This window comes from Typopeltis vanoorti, chromosome 1, assembly GCF_054136105.1.
Source record: "Typopeltis vanoorti isolate ZY-2024b chromosome 1, IOZ_Tvanoo_1.0, whole genome shotgun sequence".
NCBI classification, from domain to species: Eukaryota; Metazoa; Arthropoda; class Arachnida; order Uropygi; family Thelyphonidae; genus Typopeltis; species Typopeltis vanoorti.
In genome coordinates, this window is record NC_143549.1 from 172,361,108 (window position 1) to 172,385,971 (window position 24,864).

The window sequence follows — 24,864 nt, forward strand, 5'->3', positions numbered from 1 at the left end:
TCGTTTGTACCAATTAATACAATTAACTCTTTTGCTCGCTCCCGCCTCTTATTCAATGCCTCAATCACTTTACTCATTTTACCGCCTGGAAAACATACCTTGTGCATTTTATCCTCTACCACACCTTTAATAATGGAGTCGCCATACAATGCCACTCGCTCATCTTTCATTAACTCTTTCATGCCATCATGATTTATTTTAATAGTTTTGACCTGAATTATCTTAATTTCATTCTGCATCCATTTCATTTCTTGCTTCATCCAATCCAATTCACCTTCCAAACCTTGCAACACATTCTCTCTATCATTAAATCTTTCTAACATTCTAACTCTCGACCCCCCTCTTTTCACTTTCCCTCTCATTCATCCTTCTTTGTTTCCGTACTTTCGGTCCAACATACGTCCAACTTTCACTGTCATTCTTCTCACTTTCATTCTCATTTATCTTTCTTTGTTTCTGCACTTTTGGACCAACATGCGTCCAACCTTCGCTGTCATTCTTCTCACTTTTACTTGTCATTCATCTGTCTTTAGTTCAGTACTTTCGTTCCAACATGCGTCCAACTTTCGCCATCATTCATTCTTTTTTCGCTATCATTTATTCTTTCGATTTTTTTTACTTGCGATTTCTGCATCATGCCATTTCTACTTTCATTTGTTCTCTCAATTTCGTTTCTTTCCACCTCACTTTCGTCCCTTTTAACATCTGTTACGGTTGCCAAATCGCTCTTTTTCTTTTTTCCTGATGTTTTAACATTTTTTCGCCTGTCTTTCCTACCATCCTTCTCTTTCAAACGTGCACTTGCGACACAATCGGTACTAGCACTTTCTGTCATCAATTTCATATTCGCATTCATCAGTTCCTCGTTCAGGTCACACTTCGCACACACACCCTTCTTCCATCCGCACTAAACATCCACAAATCATTTATGTAATCAAAGGAATACATATAACAGACCTCACACTTAACGAAACGACTGAAATCTAAATTAAAATCATGGAATGACAATGCTGCTGCCATTTTTTTTTTTTCTCTGCAGGTTACTAGGTCTAATAATAACGATTTCGTAATTTAGTTTAGGCAAGAAAAAAAACCCCACACTAATAATATCGGTAGCATACAACGTTTACAGCCGCTCTTACTTAAACAATTACGCATATATACTTAATTATTCCTAGGTAAAACTTATCTGAATCAGGAGCTCTTCAAATCGCGTCTACAGCGCTTGGCCCACTAGCGCCCTCAAATTAGCACAAATGAATGCAGATATCGAGCAATTATTATGAAGTATTTAAACTCCAGGAACATAGATTGGAGAGTGAGAGAGGAAAGGTTGCATGGCATTATGAAAATGGATTTTCTACAGTTACTAAGGGATAATTACATAAAACAGCATGCAACAGAGGGGGAGTTATTACTTTAAAAGTGATGTGTGTGTGTGTGTGTGTGTGTGTGTGTGTGTGTGTGTGTGTGTGTGTGTGTGTGTGTGTGTGTGTGTGTGTGTGTGTGTGTGTGAGGGAGAGAGAGAGAGAGAGAGCTGTTGATTATGTCAAAACAGGAGCAACTGTCCTGTAGCATAAACAATTGCAAGGGATGGGTGTCAGTAGTGCATGTTAGGTTAGGGAGTATTGGAGGGAAACAGTATCGACTACGTACTCATTCTAGGGAGAACAAACTATATCTGAGTTAAATGGATGAGCAGCATCTTTACAAGAAACTACCAAAAATAAAACATTGCATAGGGAATTTAAAGAAAAAAAATAATCAGCATGCTCATATTCTATGCAAAGCACAGGAAAGAAGGGTGACTAGAATGGTAAGGAAGCAAAATAAGATTATGAGAGGAAATTATCAGAGCAGACCAAAGTTCTTTCACTATATATTGCCAAAAAGAGGAATAATGGTTATAAAAGGATAATTTTTCAGTGTTGTTAGTAGGGAGGTGGCAAGAGTAGATAAAATTACTGAGTGATCATTTTGTAAACATGTATCATCTAGGTGAAAATGTTGTAGTTTTCAGTGTGTCTAAGACCATCATAAGAATAGAAATAGGCAAACTAGAGGTGCTTAACTTATTAGAAAATATCACTGTGAATACAGCCACAGGACTGAATGGAATTTGGCCATGCATTATGAGAATGTACAAGAAATTTAGCAGTACTCCTGACTCAGTTTATTATAAGTCTCGACTCTTAGAAGTTCCCAAGGAAGTGTAAGAAGAGCAGAATGATTTTGTAGCATAAAGGATACACCAACAGCTGGCAAATAGAATTATCAGTATCTCATTATGGTTAAGGTACTGGATAGTACTTTAATATTATCATATTATTATCATATTTGTACCTGTCTATAGATAATATACCAATATATTATCTATTCCAATCCTCTTCATCTTGTACACCAATTTATTATTATTATTATTATTACCCCAAGATCTCGTGGAGTCTTAAACACAGTATGATGAGCAGACACCACACTCTCAGACAAGGCATGTCAATCATTCACAACTCTGCATGGAAAAAAAAACCTTCCTCTTACTCCCCTACTCATGCCCTCTTCATACAGTTTCCAGGGATGACCACTGGTTCTCCCCCATCTCCCACCATTTTATGCAGAAACTCTCCAGCATTAATCCTATAATAACTCCTTACCAACTTGTAGGTCTCTATCATATCTCACCTCCTCTTCCTCCTGTCCACCAGACTCTGCAAATTACATCTTCTCAATCTTTCCTCATACTCGACATTCCAGAAGTCAGAAACTACCTTAGTCAGTTGCCTCTGGATCCTTTCCAACATCTCTTCATCCTTCTGAAAACCAGGTGACCAGATATGGGCACAACAGTCCATGTGTGGCCTAATCAAAGCCTTATGCAATGGAACAAGAATCTCCCTACTTCTACACGTCAGTGTCCTCCGCATCATTCCCAGAAGCTTTTGTGTTGTCTTCACAATTTTGGCTGTGTCCCCTAAATTTCAGACCCTTATCCACTATCACTCCCATATCTCATATTTCCTCCACCTCCAACAATATATCCTCACCAAGTATAAATTCTGCATCCCATCTTTGTTTTCCAAATCATGTGGTAATCTATCAAACACTTTTTCAAAGTCCAAGAATATCACTGTATATGATTTTCTCTTATCTAACATACTTGTTACCTTCTCATAAAATGCAAGTAAATTGCTAAAACAGGAACTGCTCTTGACAAATCCATGCTGACCATCATAACAAATGCTATGTCCATAAACCCAATCCTGTATTTATTATATTATTTGCCAATTTCTCCAATACCTTGACCACAACTGCAGTTATACAGACTGGTCTATAGTTGAAGACTTGTCCTAGAACCATGCTAATGGAGTGGTACCATTTTGTCTTCTTTCCACTCCTTAGGAACACTACCTACTGCAAGACTTTCATTAAATAACCACATCAAGGGCATGGCTAACTGTAGTTCACATTCTTTAAGAATATGTGGTGATTAGTTATCTATTTCCACAGCTTTATTCACATCCAACGCAACCAACATCTGATATACCTCTGATTCTCTCGCTTCCAATTCTCCTAATACTTGCTGTCTCTCTTCTATATATTGCATAGCATCATTTACACCAGTATGATATACGTTGATAAAGTGGACATTCAATAATTCCACTATATCCTTTGCAACTGTTATTCTGCTGCCATGACATAATAATTATGGCTGGTTAACACCAGTGTTAACCAGCCATAATTATTCTTTCTCTTGTTTGCTATATAGCAAAAAAATTCCCTTGAGTTAACCTTGGACTGACCAGTGAATCTTCTCTCGTACTGCACCTTTTCTTTCTTTACCATGCTCCTCACCTTTCTAGCCTACACTTTATACTCTTCATGAATCTAATCACCACCAACTGTCTTGTACCTCCTCCATACCATTTTCTTTTCCAGCAGCTTGCTTGATTTCACTCTTCATTCATTTCACTCTATTTCTCATTCTATTTACTCACTAAATCCTTCGTATGCAGTTATACATTGCTTTTGTCAGATACTGCCATGTGATATTCGATGCATTGTCAACATCTTTTCCACTCAGCTCATCTACTGAGTGTATGGATGCTGACTGACCACAGAACTTCTTATAATCATCTGCTTTATACTTCCACATATATCCAATTTTGGCAGTAACCTTTTCTTGTTTCATCTCTTCCCAAACAAATACCTCATGATAACTCTCACCAAACCACGGCAGTGTCAACACCTCATTAACAACTAAGTTATCTTGTGAAGTTATCATCAAATCCAAAACATTAAAGCCGTTAGTTGCTTCAATCACATGCTGCTTAAGATACTTATCTCTCAGAAATTCCACACACTCACTCCCATTGTTCTCATACACTATCTTCTCCTTCCATTATATATTTATTCCTGCAATTAAAGTCACCCATCAGGATCATCATCTTTTTATATGGCAAACTAATTTGCCTAAACATTTCATAATCAGTATTCTCTGCATTCCATGGCCTATAACAGCATGCTGTCAGATATACTAATTTGTTTATTTCAACTTCACAACACACATATTCAAAATTCATAACATGCACTATCAACTTCCACACTTTGTGGACACAGTTCTTCTGTAATCATTAACATCGCTCCCCCTTTTCTTTTCACATTTCTATCCTTCCAGAAAATGATATATCCTTCTATTTCTATTCCTGACATCACATCCCTCCTCAGCCAACCAAGTTTCACTTATTCCAGTTATCTGTGGTCATTCTGACTTAGTCAATGCAACAAACTCAACTCTCTTGTTTCATTTGTGTTCTCCTTACATTTGTGTACAAACATAACAATCCCTGTTTGTTTCAGGCCATTCTACTAGCACCATCATCTTGTGCTGCTGCAACCACATCTTCAACCTCATATCACTCTTCCTCCTGTTGTATAATCTTTTTATTTGTGCTATTCTGCTTTACAAGTAGATTCTGATCATTTATTAGATTAACTTCTTGACTTTGTGCCTTCTTAGAAAACAATAGCCTTTCTAAATACCCAACACCAAACCCATTCAAATGTAATTTATCAACTTTAAACCATTCCAACTTCCCTTCAAATTCACTTTATAGATTTACAAATTGAACCCCTTTGCATCACACAACTCAGCCACCTTACTATTCATTATCTCTGTCTGCTCTCCTTCTCAATTCACTGTTTTTATATCAGCACGCCTATGACTTTCCCAACACTATTCTTTTTTACCTTCTGCAACAACGTCCTCAAGTCTCTATCAACATTCTTTTTCTCTCCAAGTAAGTCATGCCCAATGCTACCACTTATTTTGACATGTGGTCTTTCCTTTTCTGCAGTGCATCAGTTATTGTTTAATTGTTTCAACCAGAAAGCATGTTTTGTGCACTTTATTAGTCATCACACCTCTAATGATCAAGTCCCCATACAATGATATATGACAATCCTTTGATCCTTTCTTTATGATACAGTAGACGTCGCTTATTTTGATCGCTTTGGGACAGTTGCTTTTCGATAACAATAACTGGCTGATAACATTAAGCTAAGGATATAAAAAATTGCATTGCATTAATTATTTAATTATTTCAAGTCATATCACTCACTTTTCCCACCAGCTCTGAAGATGACATACAGTCGAAACAGCTCACACCCTGTCACTCCCACCCCTAATCTTTTTTCATCATATTCTATCCTTCTCTCCCCCCCCCCCCCCCAATTTCTGTCTTTCACTTTCTTCCCAAAGAATTCACCACACGCCGTTAAAACCCAGTTTTTAAATTTCACGTGCCTTGTGTCTTACCCGCAATTCTCCCAAATCTCTTTCTCCACATTCCCCCCCTCCTCCCTTTCAGTCATCCTTCAGTAATATTAATTTTATGGCTATTTAGCCTCTTTTGTTTAGCAGTGCCCCTTTTTACTCAATTTTAGGGCATTACTGAAGTTTTACATATATAGATGTGAAGAATGTCAGAGAGAAAATTCGGACATACCTTTGTAGGATGTTACTGGCTGTCTCCTTATTCAGCGGCATCCCAACGTGTGGTGATAGTTAAAGGAAGGAAGGAAGGAAGGGTGGTGGTGGTTAAAAAGTGGGGGGGTAGAGCAATGTGGGAGAATTATTGGTGGGGCAAGTTGGAAGGGGAGGACAAGAATAGAAACTATTTTTTGGAGAAGGGGAAGGATATGATGAGATATGGTCAGGGGGTGGGAGTAGCAGGGTGTGAGCTGTTTCAACAGTTCGAGTAACATACGAGTTTTGACGGCGGGAATAACGGGGTTTGCACTCTTGGTAACGAGTACAAACTACATCATCATCATTGAGTCCAGAATACATCACATGAAATTCCCCTATAAACAAAGTGTCGCCATCTATCTCTATCTCTGGCCATTTCTGTCATCTCTCTGAAGCAACAATTGTGACCCTTCAAAGACTGCAGCTAAGTTCTTTTTGGTCTCCCTCTTGATTATCTTCCTCCAATGATTTCATTCAAGACTATATTTGGTAATCTCTTAAAGGACATTCTCTGGAGGTATCCAACCCATCTTAATTGTTGTTTAAGAATTACAGGTATGATATCATCTCTATAGTTTAATTCGGGTTTGACTTCCTCATTTGTTTTGTATTCTCACCAGTCAGTCTTATTTAATATTTCTTAAGCATTTCATTTTGAATAGTTTTATTTTCTGTATTTCTTTCTGATTGAGTCTTCATGCCTTGACTCCATACATTGCTGTAGATATAATGATGATTTTATAGAGTTTTAGTTTAATGCTTTTTGAAATGCTGTTATTTTTCATATTTAGTTTAATTATTCATATCAGACCATCCTTTGTTAAATCTGTATTTTACTCTTTCTGTGTTGTCAAGGTTTGACAACAATGAGACTGCTAAGATATGTAAACTACTTTACTTGTTTAAGTATATGATAAACTTATTGCACATTAAATGGAAGCTTATTTTCTATTTAACTTTTCTGTTTCTATTTTCCATTCAGTTACATAATCAGTTTTTTCCTTCCTGAGCAAATGAAATTGAACACCTCCCCCACAAGTATGTACTTTGTTGTATGTAAAGGGTAATTATAAATCATGATCATTAATAAAAGATCGTAATCACATGATCACTAATAAAATATCCTAATCACATAATCACTGATAACAAATAAATATATGTATCTCTTTGTAGTTCAACTCTTTTAAGTAGTGAAATTTCATAATTTTTATTATTGTTATTATTTTCCCTTTAGGCACCCCTCTTTGAAGTTCGGATGGAGCTTATCAATCAGGAACTAACATTTACTCCACCATTAGATACCAATCAGTGGGGAAACTATTATAACCTTATTGAAGACTTGCTTACTGATATGTTCCAAATGTCAACATTGATTCCTCGAGTAGCAGAACACAAAGCTGATACTGATTATCTTGTAAATATGAATAATACTCAGTTACAATAGTTATGCATATAACAGTTAAAAAGATAAATTGATCATTAAACAAGAAACAGAATTATATGTATTTATCTGTTTTAACTTTTATCTAGTTTTTCTTAATCGCATTGATCCTTATAAAAGTAATAATTCCACTTATTTATTGAAAATATTTTATTTTAACATTAGGTAGTCAGTTCTAGTCTACCTTCATCATTCAAGGAATCAAGAAACTGAAAGATATTTATTAAATATGAATAAAAAATGCAACTCAAACTAGAATATTAATGTAGATAACTAAAAGTTGCTATTTAAGCATTTTAAAAACTGTGGCAGTCTTGCTTATTGTTTGTTAGATATTTTGCATTATCATGTAATTGTGCTCTTATGTCCAAAGCAGTTCTTGTTGGGGTAGAATGAGAAACTAGTGAACTCTTTTTTATGAAACCAGTAAAGTAAAAACAAGTAGCTGAGCTACTTGGCTAGGCTGTCATTCTGATTTAGTGCTGTATAGTTTCAGGTAATGAAAGGTTTGAGAATGATGCTGAAGCTTATTCAGCAGGAGAGTGGGAGAAGGAGGATGGTGATCATTTGTCTAGGTATGATGATACTCAGCTGAGGAAGAGAACAGCAAAAATGAATACCTTGACAGAGAAAATGTGTAGGAAGAGAGAAATCTGAAATATATGGATGTTTGGAGTGCATTTGACAGTAGGAGGAGCCGTACATAGATTGCATTTGTGAAAGTCTGTTGTTTTGGGAACAAGTAGTGTTAGGGTAGAGAAACTAGAGTTAGCAAGGTAGCAGGTAGCAGGGATCATCTTGTGCAGGAATAGTGGCTTGGGAAATGGAAGTATGTGTGGTATTTCAGAGACTTTTGAAATCTGGGTAGAGTTTTAATATGTATGGGATTATTGATACTGTTCTTATTTTTTTTAATTTTTTTATTTTTATATACGTATAACATGGTTATCAGGAATATGGGAAAGAGCTTGTGGCATTGATTGACTCTTGTTCCAAGATTTATTTTGTATGGGGGTTCCCCCCTTTCCTCCCCATCCCTTCAGATTGGTTGAGCCCTCCTAATGAGAGATGAAGTATGTATTTTATGACTGTAAATGACTGTAGATCCATGCGTGTTTACGGAGCCGGTTTGCCTGTTCTGAGGGACGTAAAATCCACGTTTCTGGGTGAAAAACTCTCTACCTTTGTATGAAACTGGCTAACTCACCTTTACTCAAAAGAGAATAAAGGTGAGTTAGCCAGATAAAGGTTTATTCTTCTTCTTATTATTATTATTCAGGCCTCCATGGAGTCAAAAGACTCATCGTAGGAGGTCCTTCCTAAGAACATAAAGTCTGTCAAGACTCATCAAGGGGAGGTCCCCCCCCCCTCCCTTAAGAAACACAAAGTCTATCATACCACTCCTTAAACTCATTGACCGTTCTTGCTCTCACCACTCCCATATCATGACAGGAATTGAACCTAGGTCTTTCTGACCGAAGGGGCTTCATTTCCACTGACTGTGTTACGAAGGCATCAGAATAATTATCCCTTTTTCCAAAAAGTTTGGGACATAAAAAATAGTTTTAATATTATTTATTAATATTAGTATTAATTTCTAGCATGGAGAAACTGTTTTTAATTGGTAAACTGATTGTTGTGTGTACCTTGGCTGTTGTTTCCACACACTGATGATATACTGGTATTGTCAGTACAAATTTTTTGTAGTTTCATTATAGTTTATTACTGTGCTTATACTGTATTATTTACTTATTTATTTATTTATGGCACAAGGTAAGGGTGGGAAGGACAGGATATTTAGTGAAATGTTGATACAGTCCAGAGAACATAGATTAGTTCTTTAACCTTTAGTTCCCTCCTAAAGAAACATATGGATGTGGTTCTTCTGGAGGATAATAAGTGAGAAATATTTAAGCTAATTAGTGTGACAATACAAAGATAGTGATCATTATGGGAGATTGTAACTATAGTAATATAAAATAGACAATATTGGATTTGATTATAAGATCAAAGCATCTGATGAGTCTTTGGCCTCCAAGGAGTCCAAAGACTCATCGAGGAAGGGCACCTACTCTACAACTGTCCATCCCCTCCACTTAATCCATCAAATACAGCGAACTGCCACTACTATCATCTATACCAATGCCATCTACTGCCTACCACCACCAATAGTATTTTTTGTTTGTAAACTGCATGTGTACTCAAAGCCGATTTATCTATATGTGTGATGAAAAAATGAGTTTCCAAGAGAAAAAACACTGCTATCTCTGTATGAGATCGGCTAACTCATCTTCAATTGAAAAAACCCATATAAAGATCCTTCTCATCATGACGAGAATCGAACTTAGGCCTTTTCCAATTGAAGGGTGCAACATACCATCGTTCTTTCAATACACTACAGAGATGCTTTTAGAATTTCATTGATAAGAATTATTTCAGCTATAATTTCAGAGTGATAAGAATTTCAACCACCCTAATGAAATTCTTATCAACCACCCTAATTTTAACAATAATGATTCCAAGAATATGGATGACACATATTCTATTCACATAACCTTTTGGTCTACGAGTTAATTATTATTATTATTATTATTAATATAAGAGATATCAATCAGGTGTACGTAACATGGTGTATAGTGCTACTACTACATTGGATGAAGAGTTAGAGGTTCATGAAAATGAGGTTGAAGAGCTATTGCATAACCTGGATAAGAATTTGTTGATAGGGACAGATGGAATATCAGCCCATTTGCTAATGGAATGTTCAGCTGAATTGGCTATTTATTATTATTATTATTATTATTATTATTATGGGCGACTCTACGGAGTCCTTAGACTCATCGAGGGAGGCCCTAAACATCATGTCCACACAACTATACGATATTCTCACAGTATCTATCATACCTTGCCTTGAACTCACTCACCGTCATAGCACCCACAACAGACTCTAGCAGCTTATTCCACTCATTTACCACTCTAAAAGTAGAGAACTAAGCTCTAAAACCCCTGCTAACCACACTCTTGCCCAGCTTCCATAGTTGTCCCCTAGTTCTCCCACCACCAGTCCTGATCTCAAAAATATCCTCTGAATTAATCCTATAGAAACCCTTTAGCAATTTGAATGTCTCAATCATATCTCCCCTTTTCTGCCTATCAACTAATTTCTGCAACCCACAAATCTTCAACCTGTTCTCATATGGTTCATTCCATAGACCCGCTATCATCTTAGTCACTCGCCTCTGGATCCTCTCCACCTCCTGCCCATCAAGAAGGAACCTAGGTGACCAAATCCGGGCACAATAGTCGAGATGAGGTCTTATCAAGGCTCGGTACAGAGGTACAATAACTTGCTTGTCTCTGCTCGTCAAGGTATTTTTCAACAACCAAGTCAGTTGATAAGCTGATTTAGCTACTTTTGCAATGTGCCCACTAAACTTCATCTCCCTATCCACCAACACTCCCAAGTCTCTGGCCTCATCAATCTCCTAGAGTACAGTTCCACCAATGTGGTATACTGCTACTAATCTTTTCACCCCAAAATGCATAACCTTACATTTTGTCACATTAAATTGACATCCATTCTCCTTAGCTCAGAACTCCAATCTATCCAAGTTGTCCTGCAAGATTTTGACATCTTATGCATTCACTATCGCCCTATCCAACTTTACATCATCAGTGAACAAATGAACTGTTCCTCTTAGATCCTTCCCTATATCGTTAATGAACAAAATAAACAGCAGTGGTCCAAGAACAGAACCCTGCAGCACACCACTAGTCACAGGCCGTGTTTTGGACTCTACTCCTGAATAAACTACTCTTTGATATCTCTCCATCAACCACTCACCTATCCATCTCACCAATCCTATATCCATTCCCAAATATTATAGTTTACGGATCAGAATTTCATCTGGTATCCTGTCAAACGCCTTTGCCAGGTCCAACAGTATCACTGTAAACCCATTAACCTTATCCAGTTCAGCCGTCACCTTGTTATAAAACTTCTGCAAGTTACTGAGGCATGATCTACCCTTCACAAAGCCATGCTGTCCCCCGTACAGTATCTCATTTTCATCAATCCATTCCTGTATTTTTCCCTTGACTACTTTCTCCAAGACCTTGACGACTCCTGATATGCTGATCGGTCGGTAATTTGCAACCGTAGTCCTGGATCCTCCTTTATGCAGTGGAACTATTTTCCCCTCTTTCCACACCTTCGGGACTAAACCAGACCCGAGACTCAAATTAAACAACATGGTCAAGGGCACTGATAATTCTTTAGCTGCTTCACGCAAGACCCGTGCCGGTATACCATCCAATCCCACAGATGTGTTCAAATTAAGGTTCTGTAATAGACTATTCACCTCCACTTCATTTATCACAATTTCCGTATAAACTAATGGTTCCTTCATTTTTTCAATGTCACCACCTGGATGATATACTTTTGCAAAGTGCTCACTCAATAACTCCATCATATCGACTGATTCAGTGATCTCCTTACCATCGTCATTCCTTAAAATCATTTTATCGTGTACAGTTTTTTCTTGCTTGCAGCATATTGAAAGAACTGTTTGGGATTCTCTTTAGCTTGAATAGCTAGTTTCCTTTCATAATCCGCTTTTGCTTTTTTTACCACACTTGTTACCCTTCTGGCCTGCACTTTATACCGTTCGTGTACCTGCAGGTCACCTCTTTCTTTAAATTCCCTCCACAGTTGTTTCTTTTTTTGCAGCTCAAGCTTAATGGTGTTATTCATCCATTTAACCCCTACTTGTTTTACTATTTGGACCCTAGGTATACAATCAGCCATAACCTCCTGTAAATGCTCCTTGACCTCTTCCCATGCTCTATCGACATCCAGCCCTTGCAGTTGTACATGCCATGGCAGTGATCCAAGCAATCTCCTAAGCTTGTCATACTTACCAGCATGATAATTCCACATATACCCTGTCTTAATCAATATGATCACTCTCACCAATAGGTAGCAACATGATCATATTCATTACAGTCAAATTCTCAGATGCTATTACCAGGTCAAGCACTCTCGCACCCCTAGTATTTTCAATTACATGCTGTCTCAGATAACTATCCCTTAATAATTGAATAAAATCTATTTCCTTCCTCACATGTGTCCTCTCCTCCTTCCAATCAATGTTACCATAGTTGAAATCTCCCATAATAATTACCCTCCTTCCACTCCTTTCATCAATTTGTTTATGCATACTATCTCCACCATCTATTCCATCACCTGGTCTATAGCAGCACCCAACTGTATATTTTGTTCTGCTAGTCTCAATTTCACACCAAATAGCCTCAAATAAGCTAATTTCATTATCCAGCAATTTAACTTCAATTCTCCTTGGCTGCAGTTCATCGGCTATCATCAATGTAAGGTTTTAAAATTTGGAAAACAAAGATGGGATGCAGAATTTATGCTTGGTGAGAATATATTGTTGGAAGTAGATGAAATAAGAGATCTGGGGGTGATAGTGGATAAGGATCTAAAATTTAGGGGACACATCGCCAAAATTGTGAAGACAACACAAAGACTTCTGGGAATGATGCGTAGGACACTGACATGTAGAAGTAGGGAGATTCTTGTTCCATTGTATAAGGCTTTGATTAGGCCACACATGGACTATTGTGCCCAGATTTGGTCACCTGGTTTTCAGAAGAATGAAGAGATGTTGGAAAGGGTCCAAAGGTGACTGACTAAGGTAGTTTCTGACCTCTGGAATGTCGAGTATGAGGAAAGATTGAAAAGATGTAATTAGAGACCTGCAAGTTGTTAAGAGGTTGTTATAGGATCAATGGTGGAGAAGTTCTACAGAGAATAGTGGGAGATCAGGAGAGAACCAGAGGTCATCCCTGGAAACTGTATAAAGAGGGTGTGAGTAGGGGAGTGAGAGGCAGGTTTTTTTGTGCAGAGTTGTGAGTGACTGGAATGCCTTGCTTGAGAGTGTGGTGTCTGCAAGGAGTTTGAATGTGTTGAAGACATGGTATGATGAGATGTGTGCAAGATAAAAGGACCTCCTAGATGAGTCTTTGACTCCATGAGGTCTTGTTTAATAATAATAATAATAATAACACAACTAGGATCTTAACTCTAATATGACAACACCCATGGTAAATTATGAATTAAGCCACCACTTTTGTGGTATACTATCTATAGGAATTTGTTCTCTGATGATGTTATAAATAGAAAATAGCTTTGATGTAGTTTTTTTTCCACTAGAGGATTGTCACATTGGTATGCTGTTTGGAATGTAATATAGCTTGTCCTTGTGTGTGTATATATATATATATATATATATATATATACGTTATGTATGTATGTATATATATATATATATATATATATATACACACACATTATGTATATACTTTATTTTTCTATAGATAACACTCGTTATCTATACAAAAAAAGTCCAAATTTGTTAAAAATGAACATGTGTGGTATACATTTGAAAGGTATGAGAGGTAAATCAAATGTAATAACAAAATTGAGGTAGGAGTATTAATATTTATTGAACAGTAGCAATCGTAATACTAGCAATGCATGTGCTTTTAAAGAATTCCTCCCTCCTCTGTCTATACTTTCTAACTCTACCGGTAGTTGGCACATGCACATTATCTATACAGCAAAAGGAGTGATGAAAATGTTGGGAATTTATCTACAAGATAAATGAAGAAAAAATTTCTTCATTTATCTTGTAAAAAGACCCTTAGTAATTTATATCTCAATCATATCATCCCTTTTCCACCTATCAACCAGTTTCTGTAACCCACAAATCCTCAACCTGTTCTTAAGGTTTCATTCCATAGACTTGCTATGGAATGAATGAATGCTTGGTCACTCACCTATGGATCCTCTCCTCCTCATCACCAAGAAACCCTGGCACCCAGACCTGTACACAGTAGTCAAGATGGGGTCTTATCAAGTCTCGATAAAAAGGAACAATAACTTGCTTGTCTCTGCTCGTCAAAGTATTCTTCAGTAACCAAGTGATCTGATGAGCTGCTTTAGCCACTTTTGCTATGTGCCCGCTAAACTTTAATCCCCTATCCACTAACACTCCCAAGTCTCAGGCTTCGGCAATTTCCTGGAGTACATTTCCACCAATCTGGTATACAGCTGGTAATCTTCTCACCCCAGAATGCATAACCTTACCCTTTTCCACATTAAACTGAAATCCATTCTCCTTTGTTCAGTCAGCCAATCTATTTAAATCATCCTGCAAAATTTTGACATCATCAGTATTAACTATTGCTCTACTCAACTTTGCATCATAGGCAAATAACTGAACAGTTCCTCTTATCTTTTCCTATGTTATTAATGTACAAAGTAAACAGTGGGTCCTAGAACAGAATCCTGCAGCATGCCACTAGTCACAGGCCTACTTTTGGACTCTACTCCTGAATGAACTACTCTCTGATATCTCTCCTGAAATAAGCAGATTGCCTAAACATGGCCTTCCTTTAGTAAACTCGTGTTTCCTGCAAGTATGTTGTTTGTCCACCCATTTCTGTATACAAGTTCTTACCATCTCTTCTAAATCTTTACAATTATTCCAGAGATACTGATAGGTCAATAATTAGAGATCTCTGTCTTTTTGCTTCCCTTGTGCAATAGGATTATCGCATATTTTTTCCATTTCTGTGGAATATTTTCGGAGCTAAGACTCAAATTATACAAATCAAAGGGGGGGGATAGCCAGTTTGGCTGAACATTCCTTTACATCCATACATGCTGATAGTCTATCCATTGCAATTTCTTATCCAAGTTATGCAACAGCTCTTCAACCTCATTCTCATTCACTGCCATCTCCTTATTCAGTGTAATAATAGCACTGTACACCATGTTACATATATCTGGTTGATATATCTTGGCAAATTTATACAGCTGTGCTTGGTGACAAGTGTGGCTGTATAAATTTGCCAAGGATTTGGGAGACAGATCTCTTAAGACCTAAGTAATGTCCTGCTTTCTCTGTGTTTTTTTTCCTTCAACATAGATGGTGCCTAATTAGGACTTTAGTCTTTGTGTTGTACATTACAATTATTCAAACTAGTCCCATTGTTATACCAGATTGTTTTCGTTTCATGTACTGTGAGAAACTGTTTTTTGTGCTCTGAAGATGCTGGATAGATACCAGCAAAATATTAGCAATAAGTCAATAAATAGTTATTTTCTTATCAGTCTGTGTTCTTATTCTATTTATATCATTAAAATTAATCAGTATTTATTATTATTATTATTAAACAAGACCTCATGGAGTCAAAGACTCATCTAGGAGGTCCTTTTATCTCACACACACATCTCATCATACCGGGTCTTAAACACATTCAAACTCCCTGCAGACACCACACTCTCAGGCAAGGCATTCCAATCATTCACAACTCTGCATGAAAAAAACCTGCCTCTCACTCCCCTACTCACACCCTCTTTATACAGTTTCCAGGGATGACCTCTGGTTCTCTCTCTCCTGATCTCCCACTATTCTCTGTAGAACTTCTCCACCATTGATCCTATAACAACCCCTTACCAACTTGTAAGTCTCTATCATATCTCCCCTCTTCCTTCTCTCCACTAGACTCTGCAAATTACATCTTTTCAATCTTTCCTCATACTCGACATTCCAGAGGTCAGAAACTACCTTAGTCAGTCGACTTTGGACCCTTTCCAACATCTCTTCATCCTTCTGAAAACCAGGTGACCAAATCTGGGCACAATAGTCCATGTGTGGCCTAATCAAAGCCTTATACAATGGAACAAGAACCTCCCTACTTCTACATGTCAGTGTCCTCCTCATCATTCCCAGAAGTCTTTGTGTTGTCTTCACAATTTTGGCGATGTGTCCCCTAAATTTTAGATCCTTATCCACTATCACTCCCAGATCTCTTATTTCCTCTACTTCCAACAATATATTCTCACCAAGCATAAATTCTGCATCCCATCTTTGTTTTCCAAATTTTAAAACCTTACATTTTGTAACATTGAACTCACATCCCCATTTTCTTGCCCAATCACTCAATTTATTCAAGTCTTCTTGCAAGGCCACAACATCTTCACTACTCTTTATGGTTCGTCCCAACTTTTCATCATCTGCAAACAACTGAATATCTCCATCCAAATCTTCGCCAATATCATTAATATACAAGTTAAATAGTAATGGCCCTAAAACAGATCCCTGAGGCACTCCACTAGTGACTTTCCTTTTCCTGGATATTGCACCCCCATACACAACTTGTTGATACCTATCAGATAGCCAGTCTCCAATCCAATGCATTAATCTAATATCCAACCCCATCTGCTCTAGTTTGACTGTCAACTTATCATGAGGTACTCTATCAAAAGCTTTTGCGAAATCCAAGTATATTACTGTGTATCCTTCTCCTCTGTCCAAGGAAGTAGTCACTTTATTGTAATAAGTAAGTAGATTACTAAAACACGACCTCCCTTTAGCAAATCCATGCTGTCCATCAAAGATTATACCATTGTTGTCAACCCAACTCTGGATCCTAGTTCTCACAAGCTTCTCTAACAACTTAACCACAGCACCTGTCACACAGATAGGCCTATAGTTTGATGCTTGAGTTCGATCACCTCCTTTATGAAGTGGCACAATCTTGCCCTCCTTCCACTCTTTAGGGACTTGACCAAGTGCAAGACTCGTATTAAAAAAATATGTCAAGGTAGGTGTCAACTCTCTGGCACATTCCTTCAGAATAGGCGGTGATATATTATCATGTCCCACAGCTTTATTTACATCTAGTTTACTCAACTCCCCAAACACCTCTTGCTCACTTACAGTCAGTCTCTCCTCCCCATCATCAACTGCTCTTAATCTCTCCATGAAGTCACATTCACAAGATTGAAAGATCTTTATGAACTGCTCATTAAGTATCTCCACCACACATTCTGCAACAGCTGTCTTTATACCATTTCCTCCAATCAATGTCATCCTTCCATAATCATTCTTTCTTTTGCTGGCTACATATCGAAAGAACTCCCTAGGATTCTTTTTGGCTTCATTAGCTAACTGCTGTTCATACCTCTCTATAGCTACTCTCACCAACCAAGTCACTCTCCTTGCCTGGTCTTTGTAGACCTCATGAAATTGGTTACTTCCACTTCTCTTATGCTGCCTCCACAATGCCCTTTTTCTCTGTATTGCATGCTTAATCTCTTTATTCATCCATCTCACACCTACCTTATTTAACCTTCTCACCCGTGGTATACATTTAGACATTGCATCCACTAAATATTTTTTGAAAATCCCCCAAGCTGCATTGATCTCTTTTCCAGCTAATTCCTCATTCCATGCTACACCTGCAAGCTGTCTCCTGAGCTCTTCATAATCACCCCCCCCCCTTGTAGTTCCACATATACCCATTTTTCACAGGGGTCCTTGCACTGCTGGCAACCACCGAAGTAATCACGTCATGATCACTTTCACCAATTGGTGGATGATTTGATACCTCATTGATGAGATAAGATGACCAAATCCAAGACCCTCAATCCTCGTGTGCTCTCTCTGTTACATACTGTCTGAGGTAGTTATCCCTCAAAAACTCAAGAAACTCATTTTCTTTACTTCCAGTTGCTATCTCTTCATTCCAGTCTATATTGCCATAATTAAAATCACCCATAATGATCACCCTATTCTTATTTGCTTGGCTTATTTGACTGTACATTTCACTATCACCACCATCCACATTACCACGTCTATAACAACATCCCACCAAGTATTTGATTCTATTCACCTCTATTTCACACCATACTGCCTCAAAACCACTGGCCCCATTTCCCTCTTGCATCTCTACCTTGTATGGACATAACTCTTTCTCTATCATCAATAGCATTCCCCCTCCCTTCTATCCTCACGAAACACATCATACCTTTCCATCTCTATTCCTGTCAGGATGTCATCCTCATTTAACCATGTCTCACTTATTCCGACAATCTCTGGGTGCACAGACGCAATTAGTGCAACCATTTCATCTGCCTTGTTTCTTATACTTCTAGCATTGCTATACAAACACAACAACTCATTTCTGGATCATCACCTTCTTATGGATCTCTTGCTTAATAAGGTTGCACACTCATTTCAGTCCCACCCTATTTGTTCTTTGAACTCTAGGGATACATTCAGATAAAATGATTGATAACATCATTGATAAAAGGAATTTTCTGATTACCTGCACCGGTTTTTAAAAAAGCATATCTTAACAATATTTGCCTTTCTTCTGAAAATTTCATGAGATAAAACTAATACCAATAAGTTCTATGCCATATCTTTCTAAATGACGAATCTTCATAAAAGAGCTTTATTTGTATGTTGGTTATTAAAAAGCTTTGTGAGCAGAATGTTTCATCACAGTTAATATTACTATTTTTCAGTTTCGTTTATTCCTTCCTTCTTCATGGTCAGTTGCATTTAATTACTAAAATGAAGGAAAATAATAAAAAAAGTTTTTCAGCTAGATATGTGCAATCCTTTTACTTTCATAACAGCAAAAAGTCTATGAAGCATTTCTCATTAATTATTAATCAAAACTGTAAAAAAATTCTTTCTTGTTGAAATTTCTGAGCTGAAATTGTAAAACAATCAGTTCTTATTATCCTAATTCACTACTTGTACTGCTACTAATACTTTCAATTGGGAATGGAGTATCTCAGCATCATGAGCCAATGGTTTTGATATTAGGTAGTGTGCCTGGAAATATGGAAGATGTAAATGATGATGTTGTCTACTGTAGGGTATGTGTGGTCACTGAATCTTGAGTGAGATTAGGAGGCTTGGAGAAGAAGATAGAGATATTGTGAGAGGAAGTAGAAGGTATGAAAAATTAATTGTCTCATGTGAAGCTAGATATTAAATGACTTGTAAGTCTTACTGATGCAAGACAAACAAGAAGAGGAAGAAAAAAGTTATGGAAATAAGAGGGAAGAGAATGGGTGAATCAGCAAAAGAGAGGGAATGAGAAAATATATCAAGAAAGTACAGGAGCAAGGGGGAAACAAGATGAGAGGAAGGCAGGTGATAAGTGGGAGAACAAGGAAGGAGAGTGGGGGGATGAAACAAAATGATGGATGCAGGTGATCAAGGAATGAATGGATCTGTGAGGAAAGTGATGTATGAAGATTCAATGATTAGTGGCATACAAAATAGAATATTAGAGGAGTGCTTGTCTGAAGGAATAGTAGAGTGTGTATATGGCAATAAAACAATGAGAGATTCAAGGTTAGGAACTGTGCAGCAGAAAATTGTGAGAGGGAAGACCGCTGGTTCTCCCCTGATCTCCCACTGTTTTCTATAGAACCTCTCCAGCATTGATCCTATAACAACCCCTTACTAACTTGTAGGTCTCTATCATATCTCACCTCTTCTTCCTGTCTCCACCGGACTCTGCAAATTGCATCTTCACAATCTTTCCTCATATTCGACATTCCAGAGGTTAGAAACTACCTTTGTTAGTCACCTCTGGACCCTTTCCAACATCTCTTCACCCTTCTGAAAACCAGGTGACCAAATCTGGGCAGAATAGTCTGTGTGTGTGTGTGTGTGTGTGGCCTAATCAAAATCTTATACAATGGAGCAAGAAAGAATATGATAGCGAGGATGTATTGTAAGAGGAAAATGGGAGAATGTATGATGTATTGCATAGTCAAATGGAGTCCGATGGTAATAATATCTTTATTATTTATATTAACAATAAATATAGAAATGGTGAGAATTCGTTGATGCTTCTATATACAAATTCTGAGCATATCAGGAATAAAGGAATGAATAGTCTGCATAGGTTGTTTCAGCTAGTCCAGAGATGACTGGAATGAGTAAAATGTGGCTAACAGAAGCTGATGTCCTAATAGGAATAGAAGTGTTAGATTATAGCATATATATTCTTCCAGTATAGTTCCAGCAATGGCCTCTTGTGCTATCCCATTCTCTCTCCCATTCTATGAAAAATCTCTTCCATGTCAATCTTATAACAACCCCTGACCAGCTTATATGTCTCAATCATATCCCCTGTCTTCCTCCTATTCGCAAGGCTTTGCAACTTCATTCTCTCAATCTCTCCTCATACTCCACATTTGAAAGACCACTGACCACCTTTCCAACATATTCTTGTCACTATGAAAACCCAACGACGAAATCTGTGCACAATAATCCATATGAGGCCTGATGAAGACCTTATACAGTGGCATTATAACCTCTGTTTCTGCATGTCAGGGTCCTCTGCATCATTGCCATTATCTGATGTGACGTCTTCACAACTTGTGCAATGTGGACCCTGAATTTCAGGTCCTTGTCCACCATCACTCCTAGATCTCTCTCTCTCTCATCTCCTCTACTTCCTTCAAAGTTTCCCCACCAAGTGTATACTTTTGCATCCCATTGTTGCTTACCAAATCTCAAACCTTACACTTTGCAACATTGAACTGATAGTTCCACTTACCTACCCATTCATGCAATCTATTTAAGTCCTCTTGTAAGACCATAACATCCGCTTGACTCTGCATTGCTCTCCCCAGTTTTGCATCATCTGCAAACAGCTGATAGTCCCAAAACTGACCCCTGCAGTACACCACTAATGAGCTTCCTCTTTTGGGATACTGCACCCCCATAAACAACTTTGTGGTACCTATCTGACCAGTCACTGATCCAACTCAGAAGTCTGTTATCCAGTCCCATCTGTTTCAGTTTATTTACCAGCTTGTTATGTGGCAATCTATCAATAGCTTTTGCAGAATCCAAGTTCACCACTATACAAGATGTGACAGTTTAATTCGCAGAATGGTTGTTTGATGATTTGGTTGGAGTCACATGAGTAATCGTGTTTGTAAATCTTTTAACTAATGCAGGCATAAACCTCAAGCTGATAGAGTCATTTGGTAGTTGGCTATTGCAAAAACAATAGAGATCTGTGTGTCAACTTTGGTGTAAAAATGTGTGATTGAAATTTGGAGCAGCATGTTAACATCAAATTTTGTGTGAAAATTAGCAAAACTGCTACAGAAACATTGGAGCTGTTGAAAGTGGCATATTGTGTGGATGCTATGAAAAAGTCAAGTGTCTTTGAGTGGCATAAGAGACTCAAAGGTGGGAGAGAAGATGTGAATGACGACTCCAGAAGTTGCCAGCCAAAAACAAAAATGATGGACACAAATGTGAACAGAGTGTGAAATTTTTTACTGTCTGACAGACAATTAAGTGTGTGATTAATGGCTAATGAATTGAGAAAGGAGAAAAAGGAAAAAAAAGACCTGAATTGTGGCCTGAATCATCCATCACGATAATGCACCAATCCATAATGTGCTCATTATGAGAGAGTTTCTGGGCAAAAAATCAATTACTGAATTAGGTCATACAACTTATTCACCCAACTTAGTTCCCTGTGATTTCTGGCTGTTTCTAAAATTAAAGGCTGCGCTAAAAGGATGAAGATTTTCTGACATTGCTGATATCCAGCATAATGTGATAAAGGAACTCAAGAGTATTCCAGAAAAAGAGTTCCGGGCCTGTTTCCAAAAATGGGAACGCTGTCTAAACCAGTGTATAAATGCACAAGGGGACTACTTCGAAGGTGACAGTAGCCACTAATGTATATAGTTCTGAACATAGGTTTTTTACAGATGCATTCTGGGAATTAAATTGTCACACCTGATATATGCATCTCCTCTGTCCAAGGTATTTTTTTTTTTATTATTATTATTCCTGATACCTCCAAGGAGTCCGAAGACTCATCGCGGGAGGACACCTACAATTTGTCACCTGGTTATAGTATATAAGTAAGTTAGTGAAACATGATCTCATTTTAACAAACCCATGCTGATAACCATAGAGAATACTGCTGTTATGAACTCATTTCTGTATCCTACTTCTCACCAACCTCTACAGTACCTTCACCTCAACTCCAGATATATAGATCAGCCTATAATTTGAAACTACAGCTTTATCATAACCTTTATGCAGCGTAATAATTTTACCCTCCTTCTGCTCCCTTGGAACCTGTTCTGTTGCAAGACTTATTAAACAGGCATGCCAATTCCCTGCAACATTCCCTTAAAATGTGTGGTGATATGTCCTGAAATCCTATTGCCTTATTGACATCAAGCTAAGAAGGTTTTTTTTGTGGAGAAGGCACTGTTATTTGAACTAATTAATTTAGCCTTGTTATATAAAGTTTTAATAATCCCATACTACTCCTGGGATGGGAGGGTATCTGGTTTTGAATATATCTTCCAGTATGTTTGTGTGAGTGGGTTTTCTGTAAATAGAGAATTCCAAGAAACCATCAAGCTGGCATCTAATTAAAGTATGTAGGAAGGGAGACTGTTGTTATTCTCTTTTTCTAATGTGACCTGAATCCCAGGATGTTGATTGCTTAGATGTATTAAAAATATGTTAAGAGCATCTAGGCCATGTATATGGCCAAATGGAGAACATGTTATCAACAAAGTGTAGCCAGACAGTTGGTCTATATGGAGCAGAGTTTAAAGCTTTTTCTTCAAATGTTTCCATGAAGTAATTAGCGTGGAGAGCCCATAGCTGTCCCCTGCATTTCTTTGTAGAATTTTCCTTGCCAAATGCAATTGCCCTAGTTCATAGAACTTAAACAAGTCTGAAATATCAAGAGAAGGTTCAGGTTGAATAAGGCTCAAAGTGTTTTTATGTCAGACAGATGTGAACAGAGAGGAGGCATCCAAACTAACAATAATGCCAGTGTGTTGGAATGTGAGGTTTTTGTTTTCTATACCAGTTTTAAAGTGGGCTGAATTTTTATGTGTGAAAGGTGTTGCTAGTATTGGGAAAGCACTCTAGCTAAATATAGACATAAATTAATTTTTATGTCTTTGAATCAGTAGCATCTATAATTGGGCATAATGGTGCATTCTGTTTATGGATTTTAGGTAGTCTGTATACACTGGTGTCCAAAACCTAATGATGAACACTATTTCTGAAAATTACAATCGCAAATTCAAATGAGCTTGTAACAATTTGTATAACTGGTGATTTCAAGTGGAAAGCAGGTACACATTTAAATTTTTGAATCGTGTGCAAAGGGATCAAGTGGTAGCACTTAACAGAATAAAAGGCCAAAGGCTGTGCTAAGCAAACTGTGTTTGAAGGAAGTTCTTTTTGTGGAGGAATAAAGTTGCAAACTTGGTTGTCTTGTAATGTCTTAACGACATCATCTAAATGATTTCATGTGGAGAAGAATTGTTGAAAAGCTTGAAGAAGGCTGCAGAATTACTGATATTGTCAGAGAATTTGGAATCTTACATAGCATTATATTCAGGCTCTGAGCTTCTTCTTCTTCTTCTGCAGCTTCTCCCACTTAAGTGGGGGTCACTGTTGATAATGAGTCTCCTCCACACCTTCCTGTCTTGGGCTGTCACCACATCCAAGTTCTTCATCCTTAAGTCCTCTTCTACCAGCTCCCTCCATCTCTTCTTTGGCCGCCCACACTTCCACCTTCCTTGCACATCCATCTGCATGACCCTTCTTCCCACATATTCGTCCTCCCTCCTCATCACATGACCAAACCATCTCAACCTTGCTTCCTGTATTTTTACTCCTAAGTTTGTAACTTTCACTGTTCCCCTGAAATAGTCATTTCTCAGATGATCCTTTCTGGTCACACCGCACATCCAATTAAGCATTCTCATCTCTGCTACTTCCATCCTGCTGATGTTATTTCTCCTCAGGGCCACAGTTTCTATAGCATATGTCATAGCTGGCCTCACTACTGTCCTATAGATTTTACTTTTCAGATTGATCGGCACCCTCTTATTGCATAACACTCCAGCCATCTCCCTCCAGTTCCTCCAACCCACCTGTATCCTGCATCCCACTTCCTTCTCAGCTCCTCCATCTTCTTCCACTGTTGAACCTAAGTATCTAAAGTCTCTCACCTTCCTGATGACATTTCCTTCCAGCTCCAGATCTGTCTCCTGTCTGCCGCCCACTGTGCAACACGTATACTCTGTCTTCCTTCTGCTCAGTCTCATACCTCTCTCGTCCAGTACTTTTCTCCATCTTTCCAGTTTAGTTCCCACTTCTTCTCTTGAATCTGCACACAGCAAGATGTCATCTGCATACAACATTGTCCAAGGCGTATCTTCTCTCGCCTCCTCTGTTACCACCTCCATCACAATATTAAACAGAAACGGACTTAATGCTGACCTTTGTATTTTCCTCATTCAAAAGTCCCTCAAAGTATATTTTCCATCTGTTTCTTATGTCCACATCCCTCCATAATACTCTTCCTTCAGCGTCTTTGATCTGCCTCACATGTAAGATGTCCTTTGCTGCTTTATTTCTACATTTTGCTAGTTGATAAATTTTTCTCTGTCCTTCCTTTGTTTCTAATTGATCATACAGATCTTGAT

General features: G+C 37.8%; 1 protein-coding gene across 1 annotated transcript in view; it reads left to right on the forward strand.

The window, feature by feature from the left end:
• Dhc93AB (Dynein heavy chain at 93AB) overlaps positions 1 to 24,864 on the forward strand; it is a 1,274,973-nt gene that overhangs the window by 350,952 nt on the left and 899,157 nt on the right. The window contains exon 16 of the mRNA XM_090403805.1: positions 7,260 to 7,439. Coding sequence (XP_090259931.1) covers positions 7,260 to 7,439 — 180 coding nt within the window. The remainder of the gene's footprint in view (positions 1 to 7,259; positions 7,440 to 24,864) is intronic.